The sequence below is a fragment of the Gadus macrocephalus genome, chromosome 14 (assembly GCF_031168955.1).
Source record: "Gadus macrocephalus chromosome 14, ASM3116895v1".
NCBI classification, from domain to species: domain Eukaryota; kingdom Metazoa; phylum Chordata; class Actinopteri; order Gadiformes; family Gadidae; genus Gadus; species Gadus macrocephalus.
The window spans coordinates 2,232,876-2,257,331 of record NC_082395.1 but is presented as its reverse complement, the minus strand read 5'-3'; the positions used below and the strand labels follow the sequence as shown (position 1 = coordinate 2,257,331).

Sequence of the window (24,456 nt, the reverse complement as noted above, 5' to 3'; positions counted from 1 at the left end):
AAGGAGAGGCTTTTACGACCGGGCAATAACAACAAACTACTTTTAGGAGAGAGAATGGAAGCCTTTCCTTGACGAACAAAGAGAAACAACTCAAACAAAAATACCCAAATCTCAGCGGAAGACGTAGACAAAGCTCAATTTATTGAGCCAATGAAGCCATTATTAAGTCAGTTTCAACAAAATGGTGTCACTTATCTCTTCCTCCCTTCCTCCAAGTGCGGCATATTCAAATCTTGTCTGAATCAAATGATTATTTAGCATTTTCTTGACTTTTAATTATGTGCCTACTAGTGTAAAAGGGCCTTTACTTTACACAATCATACGTTTTACTAACGTCTGTCTTCAGGAAACCCCTGACATCCTCTGTGATGGGATTCAGCTCTTCTGACTCCATGTTACCATGTATCCCTACACCGCAATGATTGGACGGACAAGGGACACCAGGGCATAGCTTTAAATAACCCCCTCTTCGACCCTAACACAAATTCCAGTTTCAACCAAAATTGTGTCACTTATCTCTTCCTCCTCACCTTTCCTTCAGCTTTTCCCCAGAGTGATATGTTTGCGCTGATGTGCTCAGGTGTGCACGTGTTGATGAATGCGGTCTGCAAGGCACGCCTGTAGCGGCGGGCTGCTCCTCTCAGAGCAGCGGCCAATGAAAAGCAGCTGTCGTGACGGAGGCGTCGGCAGGCAGTCAACGCCGTGACCTGCAGCGCCGCTTAAGCTCCGCCTAATGGGTCATTAGCACTGACGGCCGTGGTGGGCGTGTCACCAGCGCACGGCAGTGATTGGCTGTCGAGATGCCTGCCGCCCACCTGGATGTGGTCACAGATGGGGATAGCTGTGGTGGATGCGTGTGTCTGTCTGTCTGGGGACCTTTGTGTTTGTAGATGGAGGGATCCTCGTGTGTGTGTGTGTGTGTGTGTGTGTGAGTGCGTGTGCGTTGTGCGTGCGCGTGTGTGTTGGGAGAAGGGGGGTTTCCCCCAGCCGGCTCCTTTAATCTTCCCAGCTTCTTGTCTTATTTTACAAGATGCCGGGGCCCTTGGTTGTCATAGCAACAGGGAATGATTGGCTTTTGGTGGAGGGGGTTGTGGGGGCAGGGGGGGGGGGGGGGCAAAGGAACATGGATTGCTTCTTTTTTTTTCCTCTCTCAATGCAAATCCATCAAGTCTGCAAAATAAAGCAGATGTTGGTGTATTGTATCTATAAAATTGATATTGCCTTTCTTCCAGCCCTGGTCGCCCCTTGCATTCATTCTAGCTGCTCCCTCCCCCTCTCGTGGTTTGACATTTGGGAAAGGTCCAGCTTTGTTTAAGGTAGCCTTTCCACCCCTTTCATGGTGGCATTCCGGGCCTATGTTTACAAGATTTGCATGCAAATAATCTCCTTCCACGGCGTTCTTCACACACACACACACACACACACACACACACACACACACACACACACACGGACACACACTTCACACCTGCCCCAGGAACATCTAGAGGTGGATGTGGGTCAGCCCCCAAAAGGAATACAGCCACTCGGATATGGCCTCTACTGTACACATGATTATACAGATGGAGCCACGTGGGTGTGTGTGTGTGTGTGAGTGTGAGTGTGAGTGTGAGTGTGAGTGTGTGTGTGTGTGTGTGTGTGTGTGTGTGTGTGTGGGGGGGGGGGGGGGGGGGGGGGGGGTGGGGGGGGGGGGGGGGTTTGGATGTGGGTGGGTGGGTGGGTGTTGTGGTAGAAAAAGTGAGACCGTTTCCAGCGAGTGTGTGTGTGTGTTGTGGTAGAGTGAGACAGTTTACAGTTAGGGTATTCCTGTCTGTCTGTCTGTCTGTCTGTGCGGTGCCTTGCCTTGCCTTGCCTTGCCTTGCCTTGCCTTGCCTTGCCTGGCCTTGTGTGGTGACACGCTGTGAAGCGGGCGCATGGCACCCGTTTCACAGCGTGTCACCCCGTGGTCGCACATATGTCCGGTGACATTTCCCCCGGCGACAGCGGGGATCAGCACCTTATATGGGCACGCCCTCCTGCCCCCCCCCCATCAGGTGCGGGCGCCTGGGCTGACATTTGCCGCCCGCCAGACAGTACCTGCCCGGGCTAATGGGAACGCTCGTTAGAGAGGAACGCCGGGAGGAGCGGTCAGACAGGAGCCGCCACCGCGCTGACATGGCTAGCTGGATGCTAGCTAGCGAGCGTAGCAGACCCCCATTAGGATGCGTATTTACGAATCCTACTATGGCCACGCCAAGACCCGCCCTACTCTGTCTGTGATTGGCCGGGTTGCATGCAACTCAACTGGACGCGTAACTAGAACTCTACGGTACCCTCGCTGTGAGCATTCGAGAGCGTCACAAAATAACGAACCCCTAACCCTAACCCTTACCCTAGCAGCTAATATCAAGCCAGTAAAAGCGCGTTCGTCGGCTGGTAGGATGGGTTTCTTAAGGGTTCCTGGGTGTAGTGGTTGATAAAGGAAACCTGAAATAATGGGAGTAGGACACGGTGATGGTGTGTGTGTGTCTGTGTCTGTATCATTAGATTTTTTGTGTGCGCTTGATGTGATTTTGTGTGTGTGCGTGTCATGTGATTTTGTGTGTGTGCGTGTCACGTGAATTTATGTGTGCGCGTGTGAGGTGATTTTGTGTGTGTGCGTGTCATGCCATTTTTCTGTTTGGTTGTGCCATGTGATTTTTTGTGTGCACGTTCCGTGTGCACCATATTGAATCTCCTTGTTTCCAGCTGAAGTGCGTTAGCTTGGTGAGGGCCGCTCTGCAGAGCTTCTTGCCGGTTGCCCTCTCAGGCCTGAGCAGTCACTTCATCTGGCCGACGACCGGCTGCCTCAGTTAATGGTGTCAACACACACTTAATTCCGCCGACTCTGTGGAGCGACTCCGTGTCTCTGATCTGCCTGTGTGTGTGTGTGTGTGTGTGTGTGTGTGTGTGTGTGTGTGTGTGTGGGTGTGTGTGTGTGTGTGTGTGGGTGTCGGGTTGTTGCCTTGTATCACCAGCGTGTGTATACATGTAAATCCATGGGGTGTCTGCAGCGTGTCTGATTGCTGTCGGTGTCTCTCGTGGTCGATGGCCTAAGAGCCGCTGAGAGAGAGGCGGAGGAGTGGAGGGTGGAGAGGACAGGGTGGGGGCGCACATGAAGGAATCGATTGGCGTCCACCACAGAGGAAGAGAGCATTTGATTGTTCTGAGGCTTCATGACCTTAATCTGCTTCTTCTGACATAGTCTCGCTCTCTCTCTTGCTCGCTTCTCTCTTTCTTTCTCTCTCTTTCTCTTTATCTCTCACTCTCTCTCCCTCTCCCTTTTGCATTCTCTCTCTCACTCTTGTATTCTCTCTAGCTCTCACTCTTTCTCTTTTTCTCTCTCTAGCTCGCTACCTCTTTCTCTTTTTCTCTCTCTAGCTCGCTACCTCTTTCTCTTTTTCTCTCTCTAGCTCGCTACCTCTTTCTCTTTTTCTCTCTCTAGCTCGCTACCTCTTTCTTTATTTACCTCTATCTCTCTCCCACCAAGATGGTTGAGAACACAGCCTCTGAGATCCTCTCTCTCTCTCTCTCTCTCTCTCTCTCTCTCTCTCTCTCTCTCTCTCTCTCTCTCTCATATATTCTGGTAGCCGTGTCTGACTCACCTTCTCTGTCTTGCTAGAAGAACACACAAGCTAACGTGCAGCTGACCTCCTGTCAGCCCACCACATTCCCACTCCCAGGTTCCCCGTTCACTCCATTCCTCTCCTTGTATTATCATTATTCCTATTCCCTCTCCTAAGGTGCCTGTACAGTGGACAACCCATCATTTTTTGCCGTTATTAGAAACACTCTGGTGTTCGGCTCTATAAATAAATGCAGGGTTCGGCGGTGACCCCGAGGCTGGCAGCCACCGGCCGCCCCTGATTGCAGCTCTGTGCGCCCCGTGATTGGATTCCCCCGACGTGGAAGCCTCCTCCTCGCTCTCCAGCCTCTCTCCGGTCGCGGGGCTCGCCCCGGCCGTCCTAGCCACAGATGGGGGTTTGATTACTGGGCGGATGTTCCAATTTCCCGCCCTTCGTGCCCCACAGCGCCGTATCGTGTTTCAATTAAATGGGGATTTGGAGAGCCACTCACCGCACCCTCGTGGATCCTCATAATTCATTAAGAGCGGCGATCGCGAACGGAACTGTTAACTCATTCGTGGAGGCAGGGGAAGAGGAAGGGTTGATGAAGCCACAGGAAACCAATATCGGCCATTTTGGATAAAATCTGCTGTGTGTGTGTGCGTGTGTGCGCATGTGTAATCGAATGTACATGCAGCGTGTGCGTTGACGGGGAGCGGGGGGTTTAATAGAGTGGAGCGCTCTGCCCTGGATCGATACGAGGGGTGAATCAAATCCGTCGATACCTGAGTCAGTTATTCAACACACATACTTCGGCCGCAGCACTCTGTGTGATGTAACCGTGACGACCCCTCGTGACACACACACACACCCCTCCTCCAGTCATCGCCGCCCATCTGCCCGACTGCTGTTACGCACACACACACTTTAAATAGAAGGACGGGGAAGGGATGGTGAAAAAAAAAAGAAGAAAAGCCCAACACTGCTTGCATTGCTCAGAGGACAACGTAGGCGGAACTAAAAACAGCAAGCAGAAAAATCCCTGCAGCCATTTTTCTCTTCTGTTCATGTAGTCAACTATGTGCAGGGACTTACCCGCCATGGCAGATCCCTCGTCATCATCATCATCCTCTCTCGCTCCTCTCACTCTCTAGCTCTCCTTGGCACACTCTCCCTGTCTCACTCTTGCTCTTTCTTTCTTTCTCTCAATTTCTTTCTTTCTCTCAATTTCTTTCTTTCTCTCTTTTTCTTTCTTTCTCTCTTTTTCTTTCTTTCTCTCTTTTTCTTTCTCTCTCTCTCTCTCTCTCTCTCTCTCTCTCTCTCTCTCTCTCTCTCTCTCTCTCTCTCTCTCTCTCTCTCTCTCTCTCTCTCTCTCTCTCTCTGAATGGATGTAGGGGAGAGGGAGGGAGGGAGGGTGGTGTTAACTCCGCCAGACTTGTAGCGAGGGGAGGGGATCACAGGGAGACCTCAGCTTCCCCGGGACAAAGGACAGGTGGAGGGTCCTTGTACTGAGCTGTGACGCTAGTGTAGACGATGAAGTGACAAGCGTCTTGTTGGTTGAGTGATGTTATCGAGGTCCCCCCCCCCCCGCCCCCTCATGCTGAGAGTGCTCATGTCCCCCCCCCCCCCCTCACCCCCAGTACTTTATTACTTCCCATTAACGCTCAATATGGGTCATAATCGCACATAATAAATGCCGTTGTTGCGTCTGACGGAGAAGGTTGGAGGTGCAGGGGGTAGTTAATGGCTGTTTATCTTGTACTCGTCTTAATTACCTGTGTGTGTGTGTGTGTGTGTGTGTGTGTGTGTGTGTGTGTGTGTGTGTGTGTGTGTGTGTGTGTGTGTGCGTGTGTGTGTGCGTGTGCGTGTGCGTGTGCGAATAGAATTAGACCTAGCCGAGGGTTAGGCTAGTGTGTTTCATAGGGTAGAGCGAAAGATTGGTGAACATGAGGTCATGTCTCTCATGCTCAGTTCTAACGACTGTGAGATGGATAGCTAGGGGTGGCAGGCTTCAAGACACGTTGTGGACGTTCCCTGAGACATGCAAACAGTATTCCACTGAAGCTTAGCCTGAATCAGGCCAGGTACAAGAGGACGTGATGCCTGATATACAGGGGGAAAAACAGTCATCTTCATACTGTAAACTGCACAAGATTCAAATCCAGTTTTGATTATTTTTATTTTTACTTGATTATTTTTACATCTCTCGTCACTTATCGCGGGCTGATTCTGCAGCTCCATCGCCTGAAGGACAATGCAGGAAACGCCTCCGGACGTTGCCTTCCTGCGGAAATAACTTTTATTTCCGTGTCATTCTGAAGCCCACGAGGCGCTCGCTGTAACACTACCCGGCAAACATCTGAGGTAGAGCCAACAGGAGGACCTGAGAGAGATCCCGCAGCCAGCCAGGAGAGGAAGGGCATCAAGATGAAAGTCTTGAGAACAAAGTTTATTTTTGTAATTCATTTTAACTCCTACCGGAGCCCACTTTCTCTGCTCGCAGTCTGCCTCTGCAACACCCCCTCCACCCCCTCCACTCATCCCCACCACCTTGCTCTGGGAGGGGGGCTGTCGGAGCAGAGAGATGGGGGGGAAAGTAAGTGTGACAGAGGCTGGTTTTGGTGAAACTGCCGGGCCAAAGATTAAAGTGTGTGGGAGAAGAGTGGGGGCATTTTATTATTTATTTCCTGCCAGCTTCTGGCTCGCTGTGACAGACCTTTTGAAGACCAGTGGCTTTGTTGGGAATCCATTTCTATTATTTATTTTTATTCCGGTTTCTTCCATTCCGAGTCTGGCTCCTGAGACGTGTCGTTGTGCACCTGCTCGTGGCCGCGTCAGCGTGACCCCGACGTGGGCACGGCACTTAGCAAAGTAGGGAGACGATGTCCTGGGGGAACAATCAACTGTCCCTCCCAGAGGAGGCCTGGGCGGCCCGCAGCCGCACGCGCGTGTGCGTGTGTGTGTGCGCTTTCCATCCCGAACCGGCGCTTGTCATTGGAACCACACACACGCACACGCACACGCACACGCGTGCGTTTTCCATCCCGAACTGGCGCTTGTCATTGGAGCCTTCATCGTTTATTTTTTACATTGTTTTGTTCTAAAATCGTTTAGCATATGATGTAACGTTAACTCTATATATATACAATAAAAAAAAAAGCGGAATTACATTTTATGGAACGATGAATGTGCCAACGATGAATTCATGTGCAGGCTTTAAAATATAATGTCATGAAATGTGTTGATGGTGCTGATACTGTGCACAGCTGTACCGCGTTGCAACAGTATAAAACAGTTGAAATAGTCCAAGTTTTCCCTATCTCCTTCCACCATCACTTCGGAAGGTTATTTGGCGTCTGTTAAAACTCCACGCATTAAAGTTTTCCGTAGAGTCACACAGGGACAGGATTAAGCTCGCCGTTTATCAGCGACAGGACGTTGCGACGTCCCACCGACCCAGTATCGGCCGATCAGGAATGGGAAATTCCCAATGATAAGCACTTCCTTCGGGACGTGTTTGAACGCGGAGTACAAGGTCGCTGCGTGGTCTCTGATTGACAATCTGATCTGTTGTTTAACGGCGCCGATGTCTCCTGAGTCAACAGCCCAATCCAAGTCATTTTAGATCGGCTATCTTAAGTCCAAGGTGTTCAAATATGTTAGCGCACCCCGTGATTACGCACACACGCGCGCTCAGACTCGCACACACACACACACACACACACACACACACACACACACACACACACACACACACACACACACACACACACACACACACACACACACACACACACACACACACACATGAATAAACACAAAAGCACATGCACACGAATACATACGTTTTGATAGTTGGTTTCTGTAGCTGAAAGTATGCAGGAGCAGGTAACTGCACAAAAAACAGAACAGGCAATCGGAATAAAGAAAACTTAAGAAGAATAGTAGGTGCCGAGTTTCCCCCAGAAAATGTCATAGTCAAGGTGGTCAAGGAACGACCATTGTTGTGATCGGTAGGCCTATTACTGATGCATTATTTAACTTTATTTTTTATACCTGATGGAAGTATGTTTTCTTTCCCTACGAGACCTTTATACTTATTTCTTGCATAATTATTAAAAAATATTTAGATAAAATATATATTTTTTCTAACATATATATATATTTTATACATTTATAGTCAAGGCGGGGCCCTGTTGTTGTCAAGGCGGCTGCCTTAACCATACAGCGCTGGGGGAAACACTGAGTAGTGCTTGCAGTAGCAACCACACTAATAACACTGAAAGCCAAGCAGAAATACATTTCATCGCCAGACTGCTGTCAGTAGTCCGGACAGTGACTCATTGCTGCAACCCATTGACCAATCAGAGTGCACCCTCTCAGAATGACTCATTGAGAAATCCTTGGACAAAATAAGGATGGACTGAGTGTAGTTGTATCAGAGGGCTCAGGCCTTTAGTCAAATGAATGAGAAGTAGGACGTAGGAAACATAGATGCAGCAGCATTGACAGGTCACTTGGCAACCATCAACCCTATAGAAATCCGATATAACAACTCAAAGAACTGTCATTGCCGAGTGTCACACATAGAGTCACAAAACAGGTGCCAGTAGCTACTGCTTCTTTCCAGCAGTGCAGAGATTGCTATGACTATATTATTGGCAGGTGATCAGATGGGCACTCTAATTATAACTCTTAACGTTAATGGAGTTCACTGCCAAAGTAAGATAATGTATGCGCATAATTGGATGCATGTTTTGTAATGAGTATTTTTAGAACATGTGTGGCTGATATGAATTGTTGAGTTGAGGCTGAATGTCAGCTTTGTCTTTTAGTCTGGAAATGCTGTGATTGTTACACAATCTGCTTACTTGTTTTACTCATTTGAGTACAATTTATTATGGACTACAGATTTACAAAAACTTAATTATAATAAATAAATAGAAAACCCAAATGGAAATTAAGTCAATTGATGTGAAAACACTGTAATACAATTAAATTGAGGGAAAATGTTGAGAATTGGCTTGGATTCACACAAATAAGAAAATATAAATTGTGTGTGTGAACGTTTGCATTAGCATACCCATACAAGATATTGATTCTGTAGTTTTCAGATCATGTTTCATAATTATATTTCCCCTCTGCCTGCGGTTGTTTGTCACTCTCTATCACTCTCTGTAACTTGATCAGTTTGAGTGGTTTGTGTTTATCGGTTAATACATTGACATTGACTTATTAATCATGTATTCTGAAATGTCATGCTTGCTTAATTGTTGTATTCGCTCTCTCTCTCTCTCTCTCTCTCTCTCTCTCTCTCTCTCTCTCTCTCTCTCTCTCTCTCTCTCTCTCTCTCTCTCTCTCACTAGGTGGAGCGGGAGATAGCCATTCTAAAACTGATAGAGCATCCCCACGTTTTAAAACTCCATGACGTGTATGAAAATAAAAAATATCTGTAAGTACAAATCCTTATGTTTACACTCAACAGTCGTTTTCCCATTACCCTGATTTAATTTGAGCTAGCTGATTGCTAGCCATTATGCTAATAGCTTTTCAGCAATGGGTAAGGCCCACGACGCGCAACCAGGCGGAAAGCATAACATGCTCACCATGTTAACTGTGGTAGAAAATAAATGAGCTCCCAGCAAACTAATTTTAGGAAACGCCTGGGGTGTGAACGCAACTTTGCCAGTGTGTGATAAAGACTATCTAAAAATAGCTATTGTTATAGCTGCTCGTAACACAATTATAATTACTTTGCGGTCTTTAACAAGAATTGCATTATAAAAAATACTGACCATTAAAGCCACTATTAAACTGGCACAACACAAACAACCTTTCATTCCTAATCATTTCATCCATTTCATAATAACCAAAGCTATTGATGGAAAAAAGCCAAACAATTATATGACTAATTATGCAAACTGTGCCGCGTATTTTGTTAACAAATAAATACCTTAAATAAAATGATTTCCTCCTGGGATTAATCAAGAGTTTATTGCATTTCATCTATTAAACACAAGTTAAAATGGACTCTGAGAGGCCTCATCCATCCGGCCATCTGAAGCACTCTGAAGTAGCAGATCTCGTAATTTTCCACTGCCCTCCCGCCACCAACCTCCACCAGCATGGCGTCTCAACGTCGTGCGTCCTTCCTCCGTACCCCTTGTACACCTCTATCCGCACCGCGACCGCGCGCTCCACCACCACGGCTAAACGCACTGTTCAATATTTGATAAAGGCACGCGCCGCGCAGCGCAGCACAGCGTGGGATTTGTTTTCCCAGCGATCTCGCCGCGTCAGGGCCCGATGGTCACTTAGGGTTGCGGATGAGGATTTTTATTGCAAACGCTCACAAATCATGTATGTTTCTCATTAGAACGGGAGAAAAAGCCCTTTGACAGGCCAACGCTTGAGCAGAGCTCCTAATCTGCTAATACATCTCAGAGGGGCGCTGAGGAGTGAGTTGGGTGGAGGAGGGGGGGGAACACTGAGCTCCCCGCTCAGACGTGGGATCAGCCTCAGTCTCCTCCTCGGGGATGAACGGCGGGGAGAAGACGGATTGATTCCCAGCGCCCGCTGTTTAGCCGAGCCAGCGTGACGTCTGGGGGATCTGTCCCTGATTTACACCGTGCTCCCACGCGCTGCCGTGCTAATATAGCCGCTCTGAGTCCAAAATCCCCTGTTATGGATGATGCCTTTAATGTATTACACAGGAGGGATGCTAACGCAGCTCATTCACCCCTGTCCCCCACACAGGTGCTGGTACAGCCCTAACAGTGGTAACCTTAATGATACGGCCCTCACAGTCGTACCTTAACGAACAGCCTTTACACTCGCACCTTAAAGATCTCCTATTATACTACTTTTCTGGTCTTAATTTCTTATTAATGACTCCTATAGAGCAACCTGACACGAATCACAGCACAAAAAACGATGTCGATTTTCGGGAAACTCTTCCTCTCATCTGGGCGCTTTCAGCATTCCCTGTCAACACTCGGCTTCGTCCTTCTCCGTCCCCTCACCCCCCTCCTGCCAACCCCACTCCGTTGTGATTGGTTACCTTCCGGAAGAGCATGTTGCAGCATTACCATACATGGGAAAATCCGGATTGTTCTACGGAGATAAATCCTGGAAATTTGAACAAGTGAATCGCGTCCGGCGTCCATAGTGTTTAGCGTTCTGTACAGCCATCCCAGACGGGCAGCAGGGAATGCGTCTAAATGCATGTACGTCATTATTTGACACTTTAGTATCGTTAAACATGTTAAACATATAAATCATTATAACAACGTTTATGGGTCATAAAAGTTGAAAAAGCATAATAGGTGCTCTTCAACCTTACATGACGCAATCAATACATTACACAGGACCAACCTAACGCAGTCCATTTACATTTCCCCGCCCCCCCCCCCGTTCTCCCCACAGGTACCTTGTGCTGGAGCACGTGTCCGGGGGAGAGCTGTTCGACTACCTGGTGAAGAAGGGCCGACTAACGCCCAAGGAGGCCCGCAAGTTCTTCAGACAGATCATCTCTGCCCTCGACTTCTGCCACAGCCACTCCATATGGTGCGTGGTACACTTTTAGTACATTTGTCAGAAGAAAGAGAAACAACAATAGCTCGCTGTCGGAACAGTAACGATGTTCATAGAACCAAGTGCCAAGCACTACCAATCACTAGGTAAACCCATTCCCCGTATACAACAAATACAGCTAGGATAAGATGCTACAACATACTGAGTACTATTCTTAAGTGCAGGGACATACAACATACAATAATTGCGTACATGAAGTGCCAGGACGTACAATATACAATAAGTGTGTAAGACGGGTGTTTCTGTTCCTAAAATGGGCGGCGGGAGTTACCTTGGTCAGCAGCTTCTGGGTCAGCCATCCGACCAGAGATGTTACACATGTCTCCCATAAAACATCCAGGCCTTCTGCTGATGTTGCACCTAGCAGTGCGTTCACAGACGTTTTTATTTTCTTTCGTTAGGCGAGTAGTGCTGAATTGTCAAGGTCTGTCTATGTCCATTCATGGTACAATTTCGACGTGAGGTCCCGTAATGAGATAACATGTTTGCGCGCAGATGCCCTCTACGTCTTATCATTCCGAGGGTTAAGGCTTAAGAAACACTACTCTTTGCTACAGAGGGGTGAACAGGATACTCTCTGCAGCCAGGGTATTTCTTCATCACTGGGTTCTTCTTCTGAGAACCTCTTAAAGGTTGTATCAGCGATGTTAGGCCGAAACATAAATGATCAAATTCCACTGATCTTCCTCACGATCCGCTAGCTGCCCTCCCTATAAGCAGGCCATCAAAAAACCTTCTCTCTGTAAGTAGCCTATGCTCCGAGATCGCACACAAAAAGAAATGGTACTACCAACCACTCAAAACCAAAATAAATAGTATTCCAACCATTCACCGACGAGGGGTGGGTGTTGTTGGTTTCTGCGCTGCGTTCGTTTTTACTGGATACACGAAACACGGAAGGGAGGGGCGGGCTGGCTCTGTTTGTCTGGGATCTCGCTTCAAATACAAACGGAAGTGACGTCGGCCAACATCGCTGATACAACCTTTAAGAGGCACCAGATGCTCTGATGTCCCTCCGTCTCAGAGACACCTCAGTACCTCAGTGACCCAGCCGTACGCGCCTGGTCAAAGAGCATTCGCGCGTCAGCAAAAGATGCCCAAGTCAGGCTCCGCCTTGAAGATTGGGTGTTTGCCCTTGAGAATGGGCCCTGGTGTCTTGTTCATTCAGAGTGAACAAAGGAAAGATTGTACGACTGGATTCTGCTCTTTATCATCTAATTGGCTTAGCTCCGCGCTACACGCTATCATACGCAGGCGAGTGGTTTGTCTGATGCTGCGAAAATGGAACCTTTCCCAGACGTACATCATAATATTTTAAAGTGCCAGTGAACCCAAAATTGAGTTTAATTGTCTTAATTGCATGTCTTTGTATGTCTTCTATAATCTTGGAAATAGTGTTCTATTCCATTGTGTCACTGTTTCTAAAATAATACAGAATTCATTTTAGAAAAAGGGCTAAAAATTATTTTTGCCAGTCTCAGATTATCGACAGTCGAACGATTATGTGACTGTTCCAATAAGCCCAGAATCCGAGTCCCATACTTTCTCGACACTGAAGTCCATTCTCACTTTGAAGCCGCGACGAAGGGACGCAGACGACTCACCCCAACCCTCACACCACGATGTGTGTGGATGTGGGGAGCTCCGTCATCCACCCCAGTGGTTCATGTTGACGGCTGCATCAGAGACAGGGTTAAGCTTCTCGGACACGTCTAGTCTTACAACATGGCATGCACAACGCTGCTCATTATAACGCTCATACTCAACTCAACGACGCGTACAAGCGGAAAAACAAAGGATCACAAAGTTGGGGCCTAACCATGGGGAACACGCCTCCCCTGCCCTTACTCTCATTGCATACTGTATAAGAAGCTGAGACACAGGTTTGACCCTCACTTTAACATCTGCCCCTCTCCCTTCTTTACCTTCAGCCACAGAGATCTGAAACCAGAGAACCTGTTGCTGGACGAGAAGAACAACATCAGGATAGCGGACTTCGGCATGGCTTCTCTGCAGGTCGGGGACAGCCTACTGGAGACCAGCTGTGGGTGAGTTCCTCAGAGGTTCCTCTGGAGCAGAGACTTATTTTGTATGGGTCGCGTGTGTGGTTAAAAAAAAAAAAAAACTAGTTATGAGTCATGTGCTTTGAATGCAGGGATGAAAATATTGGTTTGTTTATGTTTGAAAAAAGGACATAATGACATTGTGTTTGAGCGTTTACTAGCCCCCTTTCTGAGAAATAAATTGGTTTGAATTGTAGAAAAGGCGTGGTTGCGACTTAATGACGAAGGTAAATTGTGGGTCCCAAGCCCAGAACAGTTTGGAACCACTGTACGGAGCCACACTCTCCAGCTGTCAGAGGACCCGAAGCTCTTAATACGGAACGACCAATGAATCGCAAAGGAAAATGTCACAGGGTCGCGGTGCAGCCCTGATGCAGTCGTTCTTACAGAGGAAAGGCTTGTAGAATCTTGTAGGTTCACTGTGCCCTCCCCCAGGTACATGTCTCCTGCTGTATCTGACCTGATCTCTCTTTATTACAGGAACCAGCTGAGGCTGACCTACTATATGTGTAGGGCTAAGTCGATTTTTACCCTATGAAGGGATCTTAAACAAATTGGCTAAGCCGGCCCTTTTTTCCTTTTTACTTGAACAGACGTTTTAGTTCTCTTGGTTCTGTTCTATTCAAAAGGTTATTTGACGATAGCAAGTACCTCCTTCTCCAGAGAATCCCTTTCCCTTCAGCATGCCAATGATGGCGACGATCAATCATGCTCACTCTGGAGGATTGAATGCATTGCATTATTCAAACACACTCGATGTGAGCACACTGATTGGAGCAGGCTCGACGAGGCTGAAACATACGCCTCTGTTCTTTGTAGGGCAGTAGTCAACCACAGAAAATCTCGGTCCACTGAAATTCAACCAACTCCACGACCGATTGATAACAAATCCGCACGTTATCTCTAGAATCAGAATCAGAAGTCTAGAGTCAAGAGTAACCGGCCACAGAGTACTCTACTCTGCCTGGTAGCTTAAATATTGGGTAGGGGATGGTTGGAGGAAGTCAGTGGGTTTCAGATCCACTCATAGTCTGAGTCCCACTTGGTTACGGCAGATCTCCATTGTATAGCGTGTCACACCAGACGAGACGCAGAGTCGCTCCAGCCCCAGCCGCCTCCTCGTTTATTGCGCTCATTAGCCTCGTGCCACTAAAATCATCCAGGGGTCAGCCAGGGGTCAGCCAGGGGTCAGCCAGGGGCCAGCCAGGAGCCTGGGGGGGTCGCCCATCCGCCAGAACGATGCCTCACGAAGGACACAGTGACGTCCGGGGATCTCTATAATGAAGAAGAAGACAATGATGTGGTGTCAAGATGATGTGTTTTATACATATTGCCATATTTGCGAAACCCTCCTCAGCAAGTCAGTTTTAAATTGGCTCCATGTTGTGTTTATTGTCAAAAGGGCATCCACATAGCAAACAAAGCGGCCGAGACAAAACAGGTCAACAACACTCCTTTGTGGCCCAAGCGTGGTAACATTCTCAAAGAAGTGTGTGTGTGTGTGTGTGTGTGTGTGTGTGTGTGTGTGTGTGTGTGTGTGTGTGTGTGTGTGTGTGTGTGTGTGTGTGTGTGTGTGTGTGTGTGTGTTTGGTAGCACGTTGGTTGCATGGAGACCACCCCTAGGGGTACACATACCCCTAGGGGTACTTTGGAGTACTGCAGGGGGTATAAAAAAAATGAAATAAAATAAAAGATGCCACAGGCCCATATTTCACACTTTACTGTGAGTATTTGCACCCTTTTAATGTTCATGTTTACACTACAAAATAGAACGCACATACATTATTTATGTTCGTATATTTCTTTGCTACCAAAAAGATGAAGGGGGTACTCAGCTGAAAAAATATCTTAGAGGGGGTGCACTAGCAGAAAATATTTGAGAACGACTGCGCTATGGGAATGCAGAGCTCACTGCTCTCCCTTTGAGTGAGAACGCTGAATGGGGCTCGCTGACCACATGACCCTCCGTCGATGACGTCGCTGCACTGCCCTCGCCCGTCCCTGTACCGGACACCGGGGGGCAGAGGGAGGGGCCGGTGTATCTTTCCGTAGATAACCACATCAGACGGAGTGCTTTTCAATAACCTCCACGGGCAGCCGCCTCCGTTTAGACATGACGCTAATGGAATTTATTAAATGTCGCGCTACAGAAAACTGCCGATCCCTTTGCCCCCCGAGCCAAATGTGATGAAATCTGCGGCCGGCAATAATTAGTTTGTGGTTAGCGTGTTTTGACAAAACAGTTTTGGAACAGTGTGAAGTGACCGGTTCTGCATACATTAGCATAACGACGGATGACATTGACAGTGATGAAGTGCGTGTTTGCACCGAGAGTTGTGTTTACGTGGTGAGTGCGTCTGATAAAACGCTCTGACACCCTGACAGAGCACACACCCATGCTCTCTGACGCATTTTCTATGAATAATGCGCACGTACACACGTATGCACGCACGCACAAACACAGAATAGACTGGGAATCAGGGTTTGAATGTATTATTTTTAAAGATGACGATGTCCTGAGATCATTACAGATTTGGATCTTCCAAACTTATCTTTGGAAGGCTTTACCACCAGATCTCAAAGCAAAATCTTTCTTTGCAATGTGCGTGTCCATATGTTTCCATCATTGTATCTGCCGGACACATGTGTATACAGATACACATTAAAGGCGCTGTGGGTAAGATCTAAAAGCTTTTATTACATTTTAATTTGTTAGAAATGGCATAGCCATCGGTCAGCTATTAGCGAGTGAAACGTTCTGTGAAGTCACCTGCTTCGAGTCGACTGCGAGCCAGTTCAGATTATAGCCCGCCCCCGGTTCATTACTGACCAATAAGGGGCACTATCTCCTTGATTGGCTCAGGGAGTACATCTCGCCAGTCAATCCCAGGTGAATGAATTAAACTCGGAGGAGAGCAGGGAGGGAGGAAGCAGAGAGGATGGTGTCGTGTCTTTGGTCGTTAAAGTCTTGATGTATTCCGCTCTTTCTGCTTTGGCTTCCTTCATACCGAATCCATCTCACCTGCAGCTCATTTAACCGCGATGCAGTGGCCTTTCCCAGGGGAATGCTCCTGTTTCCTCATTAATATGCCCTGTTTGATTAGTCCTTTGCACATGTTTTGTCACTTTGTTCAAGTGGGTTAATGGAACACGACTCAAAGGTTAAACCACCATATATCGAGGTATCAGGACTATTGTTTATTAGTAAGCTGCTCTCAGTGAGCTTTGAGTGTGTGTGTGTTTGTGTCTTTGTGTGCTTGTGTGTGGTATACTTCATAATTTAATTGTAGTATGCACCGCAAAAAGCAGGGGGCTTCGTGTGGGCCATTGCGAATACTCTTGACTCTTTCATAATTCTGTGTGTGTGTGTGTGTGTGTGTGTGTGTGTGTGTGTGTGTGTGTGTGTGTGTGTGTGTGTGTGTGTGTGTGTGTGTGTGTGTGTGTGTGTGTGTGTGTGTGTGTGTGTGTGTGTGTGTGTGTATGTCCCCTCTCCCCACAGATCTCCACATTATGCCTGCCCAGAGGTTATCAGGGTAAGTGCACTCCTCTCCTTTTTCTGTCACACTACAGGCCACTCTCCACAGTGCCTCTTATATCACCACTCTCTCTTAGCTTTTGTGATTTCATTGTGTCCTCTTTCCCCTCGCTCTCTCCCCGAACTCTCCTCTCTGTGTGCGGTAGTGCACTTGACCCATGCTGTGCTATCTGAAGGGAAGGTGCGGTGTGTCTCTCTGTGTCAGTCTGTGTGGTGGTGCTCTTGCATTGAGAAAAAAACAGGACCGCAATCAAAGCATAGAAGCATCCGTAACCTGAATGACTCATTCTTGCGCTCTCTCTCTCTCTCTCTCTCTCTCTCTCTCTCTCTCTCTCTCTCTCTCTCTCTCTCTCTCTCTCTCTCGCTCTCTTGCTCTCTGTCTCTCTTTTTCTTTCTCTCTCTCTCTCTCTCTCTCTCTCTCTCTCTCTCTCTCTCTCTCTCTCTCTCTCTCTCTCTCTCTCTCTCTCTGTGTGTTCATCAATGTCTCTCTGCCATCCCTCTCCCCAGGGAGAGAAGTACGATGGGAGGAAAGCAGATGCGTGGAGCTGCGGGGTTATCCTCTTTGCACTGTTAGTGGTAAGTGACAGCTCACCGCTGACCTGGCGACCGCGACCATAGACTGTAACTGTGGGTAACGGTTTCTGACTCACCACGACCACAGACTGTTTGGTGCTTTTGTTGCATTTCTCCTTGAAAACGTGAATGTGAAAAGTTGCACCGGACCAGAAAATATTGCGTATCAATACGGGTGTTGGTTTGACCAAATAGGGGAAGATCCTTGCAAAACTGCTGTAAAAGACCGATCTAGAGTGCACTTACAACAATCGCTGCAGACAGAGAAAAGTGGTTGACTCATCGAGGATTTGATTTAGATATTTTGGCAATGGAAGGTAGGGGCAGCATTTCACTGTAGCTTGAAAGAGTACAATTTATAGTAACAGATACATTATAAAAAAATATAATATAAAAACCAACTCGAATTGGCAGTATGTTGTCTGTTCCATTACACTTTCTTTAAGGAGTCAGAATGTAGGCTTTTGGGCAAAGAGTTGAACTGCATGTCCAAATCAATGTTTGTGTCTTTTCTGTAGAGTTAGAACAACCAACATTTATATCTAGGCACTACATCATACCTTTTGTCTTATCAAGTGCTTTCCTGTTAGTATTTAATTAATAATGAAACATGTAATGCATTATAGCAGGAGCCTGCAGGGGTTTCCTGTCATTTACCTGTTGTTTGTGTTGACAACCTGGTTTTGATTTTATAACTTTAACTTTCACTTTGACACAGAAATATATATTTTTTTACATATTCGGTAGAGCCATCTTTGTAGCATTTCTTTGTCTGAAATCCAATCTAGTTAATTCGGTGGGCTCACATGCAACCCCAGCGGCTACAGTACAGCCAACCTCATCCGCTGGTGTGGCATGCGAGTGAAATCTATCCTCCAAATCCTCGCTCCAAGCTTGATACTGTAGCTGTTTCAGTTTGCTTCACTGATGTCCGTTTAAACATGGAAATAGGATAATGCCGGATTCCTTTTAACATGTCATTATGGTGGATTATGTTTCAGGGTTTGAATCAGGCTTTTACATTACATAAAAAAAAGAACCAACTTGCCCAATATGGAGTTTGTAACCGTTCAGCACAATATTTAACCATCATGCAAATGTGATGTGAATCATGATATAAATCATCATTAAAATGAACCAAACGATCGACTTTGAATGTGCTCATCACATCCGAAGCAGTTCTTACATCGACCATGTGTGCTGCATGCCATCAAAGACGGATACAAAATACAGCGGAGTGTGATCAAGAGAGAGACTGATCTTGTGTGATTAAGATAGAGAGTACTCAACACTCGTCGTCATGCGAATATAAATCTCCTCGCTGTCTCCTTTGTTTGGATTACACACACAGTGTCAGCGGCCATCTGGCATGTGTCTCCTCCACACAGTCCTCCTTCCATCAGGATAAAGCACATCAGTCATATCACACAGGATATTATAAACCACCCTGCCCAGCGACTGAGAGAGCGTCGAGGCCTGTTGGTGGGCAGGCATGAGTGATGCTAATGTGTCATATTGGCCCCTCCTGCTACAATTGAATTAACAAAAAATAATACATACATGACAAACTATTAATATATTCCTTATGTTATAAAAAAAAAAAGGATATGCATTGACGATGAGATGATCTGTTAATCCAACTGCTTCACACTCACATTGTACTTTAAAGCCACAAGGTTGCTTTGGTAGTTTTATTACAGTTTTGGGCTTTTATACTGTACATTCATTTTAATTAAAGCCCAACACTAGTGCTTCCCATTGGCTAGCTTAATGTCAATGCTAGAAGGTTGCTAGTTCGATCCCCGGCTCCTCCTAGCTGAGTGTCGAGGTGTCCCTGAGCGAGACACCTCACCCAAACTGTTCCCGAATAGCTGGCTGTCGCCTTGCGTGGTTGACAACGCCGTTGATGGGTGAATGTGTGCATGAATGGGTGAATGTTAGGCAGTATTGCAAAGCTTTTTGAGTGGCCACTGGTGAGAAAAGCGCTGTGTAAAGGCCTATTATTTATCTTTTTACCATTTAGTCTGAGAAGGAATGTATGCTAGCGTTGAGCTAGTGCTGAAGCAGGAGCTACTAATGAGCTCTCCTCCTCCTCCTCCTCCTCCTCCTCCTCCTCCTCCTCCTCCTCCTCCTCCTCTTCCTCAGGGCGCCCTGCCGTTCGACGACGACAACCTGAGGAACCTTCTGGAGAAGGTGAAGCTGGGCGTGTTCCACATGCCTCACTTTATCCCCCCCGACTGCCAGAACCTGCTGCGGGGCATGATCGAGGTGGACGCCACCAAGAGGCTCACGGTAGGCTGGAGCGCGCTCACTGCCTCAAACGACCGCAGCGCGGCAAGCACGTCCGTCCCAACTGACGCACGCTTCAACGTGTTTGTGATGTGGAACCATTTACAACACAGGCGTTTGTTTATGGGTGGCCATGAACTGCATTAACCCCAATGGTTTCAGCATTAGTACTATTCATCTTGATGTGATGTTTAAAATAAGGAAATAATAGCCTTTAAAATATGTGTGTTTTGCTGTAGCTCATGAATGCTTTTCCCCCCTCTCTCATTCTTGCAGTTAGAGCAAATCCAGAAGCATACATGGTATCTGTAAGTAGAGCTTCCTATATATTACCCACTGTGTGTGTGCGTGCGTGTTTGTGCGCGAGTGCATGTGTGCACAGCACATGCCTTCCCAGGCTCTGTGCCATACATACGTCTGCCGATTTAAAAATCCATACCAGCAAATCACTGAAAGACGAGAATCGACACTCTCCACCGCCGTGGTCATGAAAAACGAAATGCTTCAATGAGGACCAACTGAGTGGCTTTGAAGGAGCGGTTTAATTAGTCCCGAGTGCTGAGTTTGTCACAGGCCATTCACCACCCTCCACATCCTGCCATGGAACCGCTGATTTTTCTTCTTCTCCTTCTCCTTCTTCCCCTTCTTCTTCTTCTTCTTCTTCTTCCTATTCTTCTTCTTCTTCTCTGTCCTCTTTTCCTCCTTCTTTTCCTTCTCATTCTCCTCCTCCTCCTCCTCCTCCTCCTCCTCCTCCTCCTCCTCCTATTCTCTTTCCTCTTCCTCCTCGTCCTCTTCCTCCTCATCCTCCTCCTCCTCGTTCAGAGCCGGGGAAGAACGAGCCCGAGCCCGAGCAGCCGGTGCCCAGGAAGGTGGCCATCAGGATTGCTGGCAGCCCTGGAGGAGATCGACCCGGACGTCCTGGAGAGCATGCACTCCCTTGGATGCTTCCGGGACAAGGCCAAGCTCACCAAAGACCTGCCTCTCGAGGAGTGAGTCAGCCAGCGAGGGGCGAAGGACGGGGCTCCTCTCCATCCCAATTAACAATTATTCACCCAAGGCAAAGTGAATAGTGGGGAATATATTCCCCATTATTCACGGAGCCTGAGGTGAAAATTAGTTTTAGTATATACTACACGTGAACACTCCAAAAATAAACAAGATAACACTTTTTGCCGGGATTTATTTGTTTTTATTAGCAAACGAAGCGGGACATTCTGCGATGAAAAAAACCTCCCGAGTTTGAGATCTCAATCATAGGATATTGCCCAATATCCCGAGATAGCGAACCATCAAATTGAGCCATCTTAAGGGGTTCACGTGTAGCATATATAGTATTTCTTGACCCTTTTTTGGGTCAAGAAAATACTAAATAGTATTGGTAGTGTGAGGAGAGTGGTCTTTGAGGTTTGAGTTAGCGACGAGTTGCTGGGTGATAGACGAACAGGAGGAGACCAGTTAAAGAAAAATGCAGATTATTGGAGGTGTTAAAGATGAGCACATAAAAAGAACCATGGAGAAGAGGTTATTAGTTTTAAAGGGAGAATTTAATGTTACCATTAAAGAAACACTTTATGTGTTTAAAATGAGGTGTGGTTAAGAAGACTAATTAAAAAGGATAAGGAGAAAATAATCAATGAATCCTTTTGATTTGTATTCAAAGATTTTTTAAATGAGGTTGCGGTTGATTTAAACATTTAAAAGGGTGAAGGAATAAAACTAATAATTAAAAAGTGGAGAGAGTAATGTAATTTCGATTCATTAACATCTTGTAGTGACGAATATAATATGAGTCGCATTAGAAGGAAACATTTCTTGCTAACCCTCTGACCCTCTTTACCCTCTGCAGTGACAACCCAGGAGAAGATGATCTACTTCCTGCTCCTGGACCGTAAGAGAGTACCCCAGCCAGGAGGATCAGAACCTGCCCCCCCGCAACGAGATAGGTAGAACCCCCCAGACACACACACACACACACACACACACACACACACACACACACACACACACCACACACACACACACACACACACACACACACACACACACACACACACACACATCCTCCCCATCCCAACCGCTGGTTGTTTAAGGAGCCGACATCAGCTAGATACTTCTCTGAAACACTGTGACTGAGGATACCACAACTCACAGTGGTGTTTAACACTTATCTTTTACATATGGTTTATGTACCATGTGACCGAGCAGCGTTCTGAATGATAGATATATGTTTATATAAAGTGTTTGTGGCAGCTGTGGCCGCTTAGGAAAGCAACGTTTATCCTAGAAAAGATATGCAAATTAAATGCTGGCAATTTATCTGCAGTTTGCGTGTTGGATCCCACATAAGGACCTCTTTTTAAACAATCTCCAAAACCAGTGTGATGCTGGGGCTCCACACATTACAACCCACTTAGCTGCTGCACCAGTTCATCCACTGGTTCCTGACACAGTTCTGTTATCCTTCCTCCATCTCCCCCCTCCGACCCCCCTGGTTAACCCCTTGACCCCTGACCCCTGAGCAGTCGACCCGCCCAGGAAGCGCGTGGACTCCCCCATGCTGAGCCGTCACGGCAAGCGGAGGCCAGAGAGGAAGTCCATGAGGTGCTGAGCGTGACGGAGGGGGGGTCCCCGGTACCGGTACGACGAGCCATCGACATGGCAACCCACGGACAGAGGTGAGAGGCGGGAGGGAGGGTGGGGGGGGGGGGGGGGGGGGGGGAGGGGAGGTTCTCGTGCATACGACGCATGAACCCCAGGACTGGTTGTGAGATGTTGCCGTGGTTTCCCTGTGGTACTTGTGTTGTGTTCTGGTATTGTCCGCTGCCTCACGGAAGGGATGAGAGTGATGCAGGGTCCGTGATTTAGCACTGAGGCGGATGCTGCAATAGACAGCAAGGGACGCAACAGCCTTTCTTACGCACATTATAGATACTGTATGTAATGTAACATGTCATTCGAACTCAATCTGATTCGAGAGATGCAGGCGAGGTGTTGCTAAAAACCTACGTCTTTAGACTTGGCAGAGAATCGTTCCTGGCTAGAATAGTAAGATCCCTCAAGTCAACCAAATTCAATCCCGAGCACTGTTTGGATTTCATTTGACAGATCATTTGAGATTCAGTGCCCTGATTCCCATTTTCCATGTATGATTTAACTTATTCGCAATGACAAGTTTAAACAACACTGAATATATTAGAGCAGGAATCATATCTAACAACAGACCTGTGTAATCATCATTATTATTATTATTATTATTATTAATAATAAATAGTTTTATAAAATACTTTGTGTAGAGCCATACATGTATGATGACATTATGGTATCATTGGGAAACCCTCCAAAATCTGCCTCAAACTCACATGCATAATTTATCACAAGAGGTCTCCGTTTGCTCATGATCACAATCGGTTATGGAGGAGCAGTTTTAAGGGCTTATGAAGATTATAATAGTTTCTGTAATGGATGAAGCATGCTGTTATGGCTCTTTCATGCATTTATGATGCCTTATGCGCTGCAATGGAGTAGGTTTATCTACACTGGTTTATAGGCAGCATTGCATGAATTTATTCATAGCATTTGTAGCATGCATCGAGCTGTGATGAAGACATTATGGGATGGCATCGCATATCCATAGGCATCTGTTATACTGGTCAAAACGATGTGTGTGTAACTTTAGTGGAAAAAGGGAGTGAGTTTGAGCAACTGTGGTACCTAACATTGAGAAGTAATAAAGATTTACTCTAAGAGCCTTTAAAACAAGGCTTGGAACATCGTAAAGTGTAGCAAACTTCTGTATCGATTTGTGTGTTGCAATTCTGTGTAATGCGGTATTACAGGTAAACTCTTAGAAAATGCTAAATATTTTTTGATTGTGAAGAATTTAGATTTTTGTATGTAAAATAAGGATTTTAGGTTTACATTCAGCGGGGACATGAGGAAAAACTAATGTAACCAACCAAAAAAGACAAATGCAGACTACAGTGTTGATAAGTGTCTCTTGTCGGTAGAGAACAACCCTAGCGTAGAGCAGAGAGGAGAAAATGGTGGTAAAGGCCATTTTTCAGACGTGCACATAAAACCCTGAGAGAAATGCATTAGCTCTTAAGTAGCGAAATGCCCTAGACTCAAACCATCAACGTGTTCTTAATGGTCGTCTCCACGCTTCAACTGTACGCATTCTCAGATCTAATGTCAATCGAACATTTCATCATGTCTTCAGAACGAACTGATATGGCAAAACACACACAGACAGACACACATACATACACAACCCACACACATATGCACTCACCCACACATCCTACACACACACACACACACACACACACACACACACACACACACACACACACACACACACACACACACACACACACACACACACAGAGGTACAGCTCGATAATGTGAAGCTTTTACATGTCCTGCATCAGGGGTTGCGTTGATATCACAGCCCCCTCGGGCAATGGCTAGTAATTGTCACGCAAGGACGATTAAAGCTTGGGCAGTGCAATGTGCTTACTGAACAGCTCAAGGCGGCAGAGGGATGGGGCCTTCTCAATGTAATACGTTTGTGTTCAAACCACTGATGACTCACGCACCCCCATGAATGTTGCCTGTTCCTCTTCGCTTCTATGGTTTCCCTGTTAAGTGGTCCGACCGCATGGATTCTGTGCAATGCTCACTGTTGTTCGAATAATTATAATTATTATTATTATTATGGTTATTGTTCCATCTGGTCTCATGCATGTATTCTCTGCAATGCTCATTATGATTATCATTCTATCTGACCGCATGTGCAAATACGACAGGTTTACGTCAC

General features: G+C 46.7%; 1 protein-coding gene, 1 long non-coding RNA gene and 1 pseudogene across 2 annotated transcripts in view; 1 reads left to right on the top strand and 2 right to left on the bottom strand.

The window, feature by feature from the left end:
• large2 (LARGE xylosyl- and glucuronyltransferase 2) overlaps positions 1-4,686 on the bottom strand; it is a 17,499-nt gene extending 12,813 nt beyond the window's left edge. Inside the window, 1 exon segment of the mRNA XM_060071983.1 lies at positions 4,680-4,686. Within this exon segment, the coding sequence (XP_059927966.1) occupies positions 4,680-4,686 (7 nt within the window).
• A 2,774-nt stretch (positions 4,687-7,460) lies between these two features.
• The window catches only part of LOC132472377 (serine/threonine-protein kinase BRSK2-like), a 25,320-nt pseudogene continuing 8,324 nt past the window's right edge, over positions 7,461-24,456 (top strand).
• Positions 10,424-10,977, bottom strand: LOC132472465 (uncharacterized). The gene is made up of 2 exons (XR_009529082.1): positions 10,607-10,977; positions 10,424-10,548 (listed from the first exon to the last, which is right to left on the bottom strand). It is a non-coding gene; the product is annotated as an uncharacterized LOC132472465 (long non-coding RNA).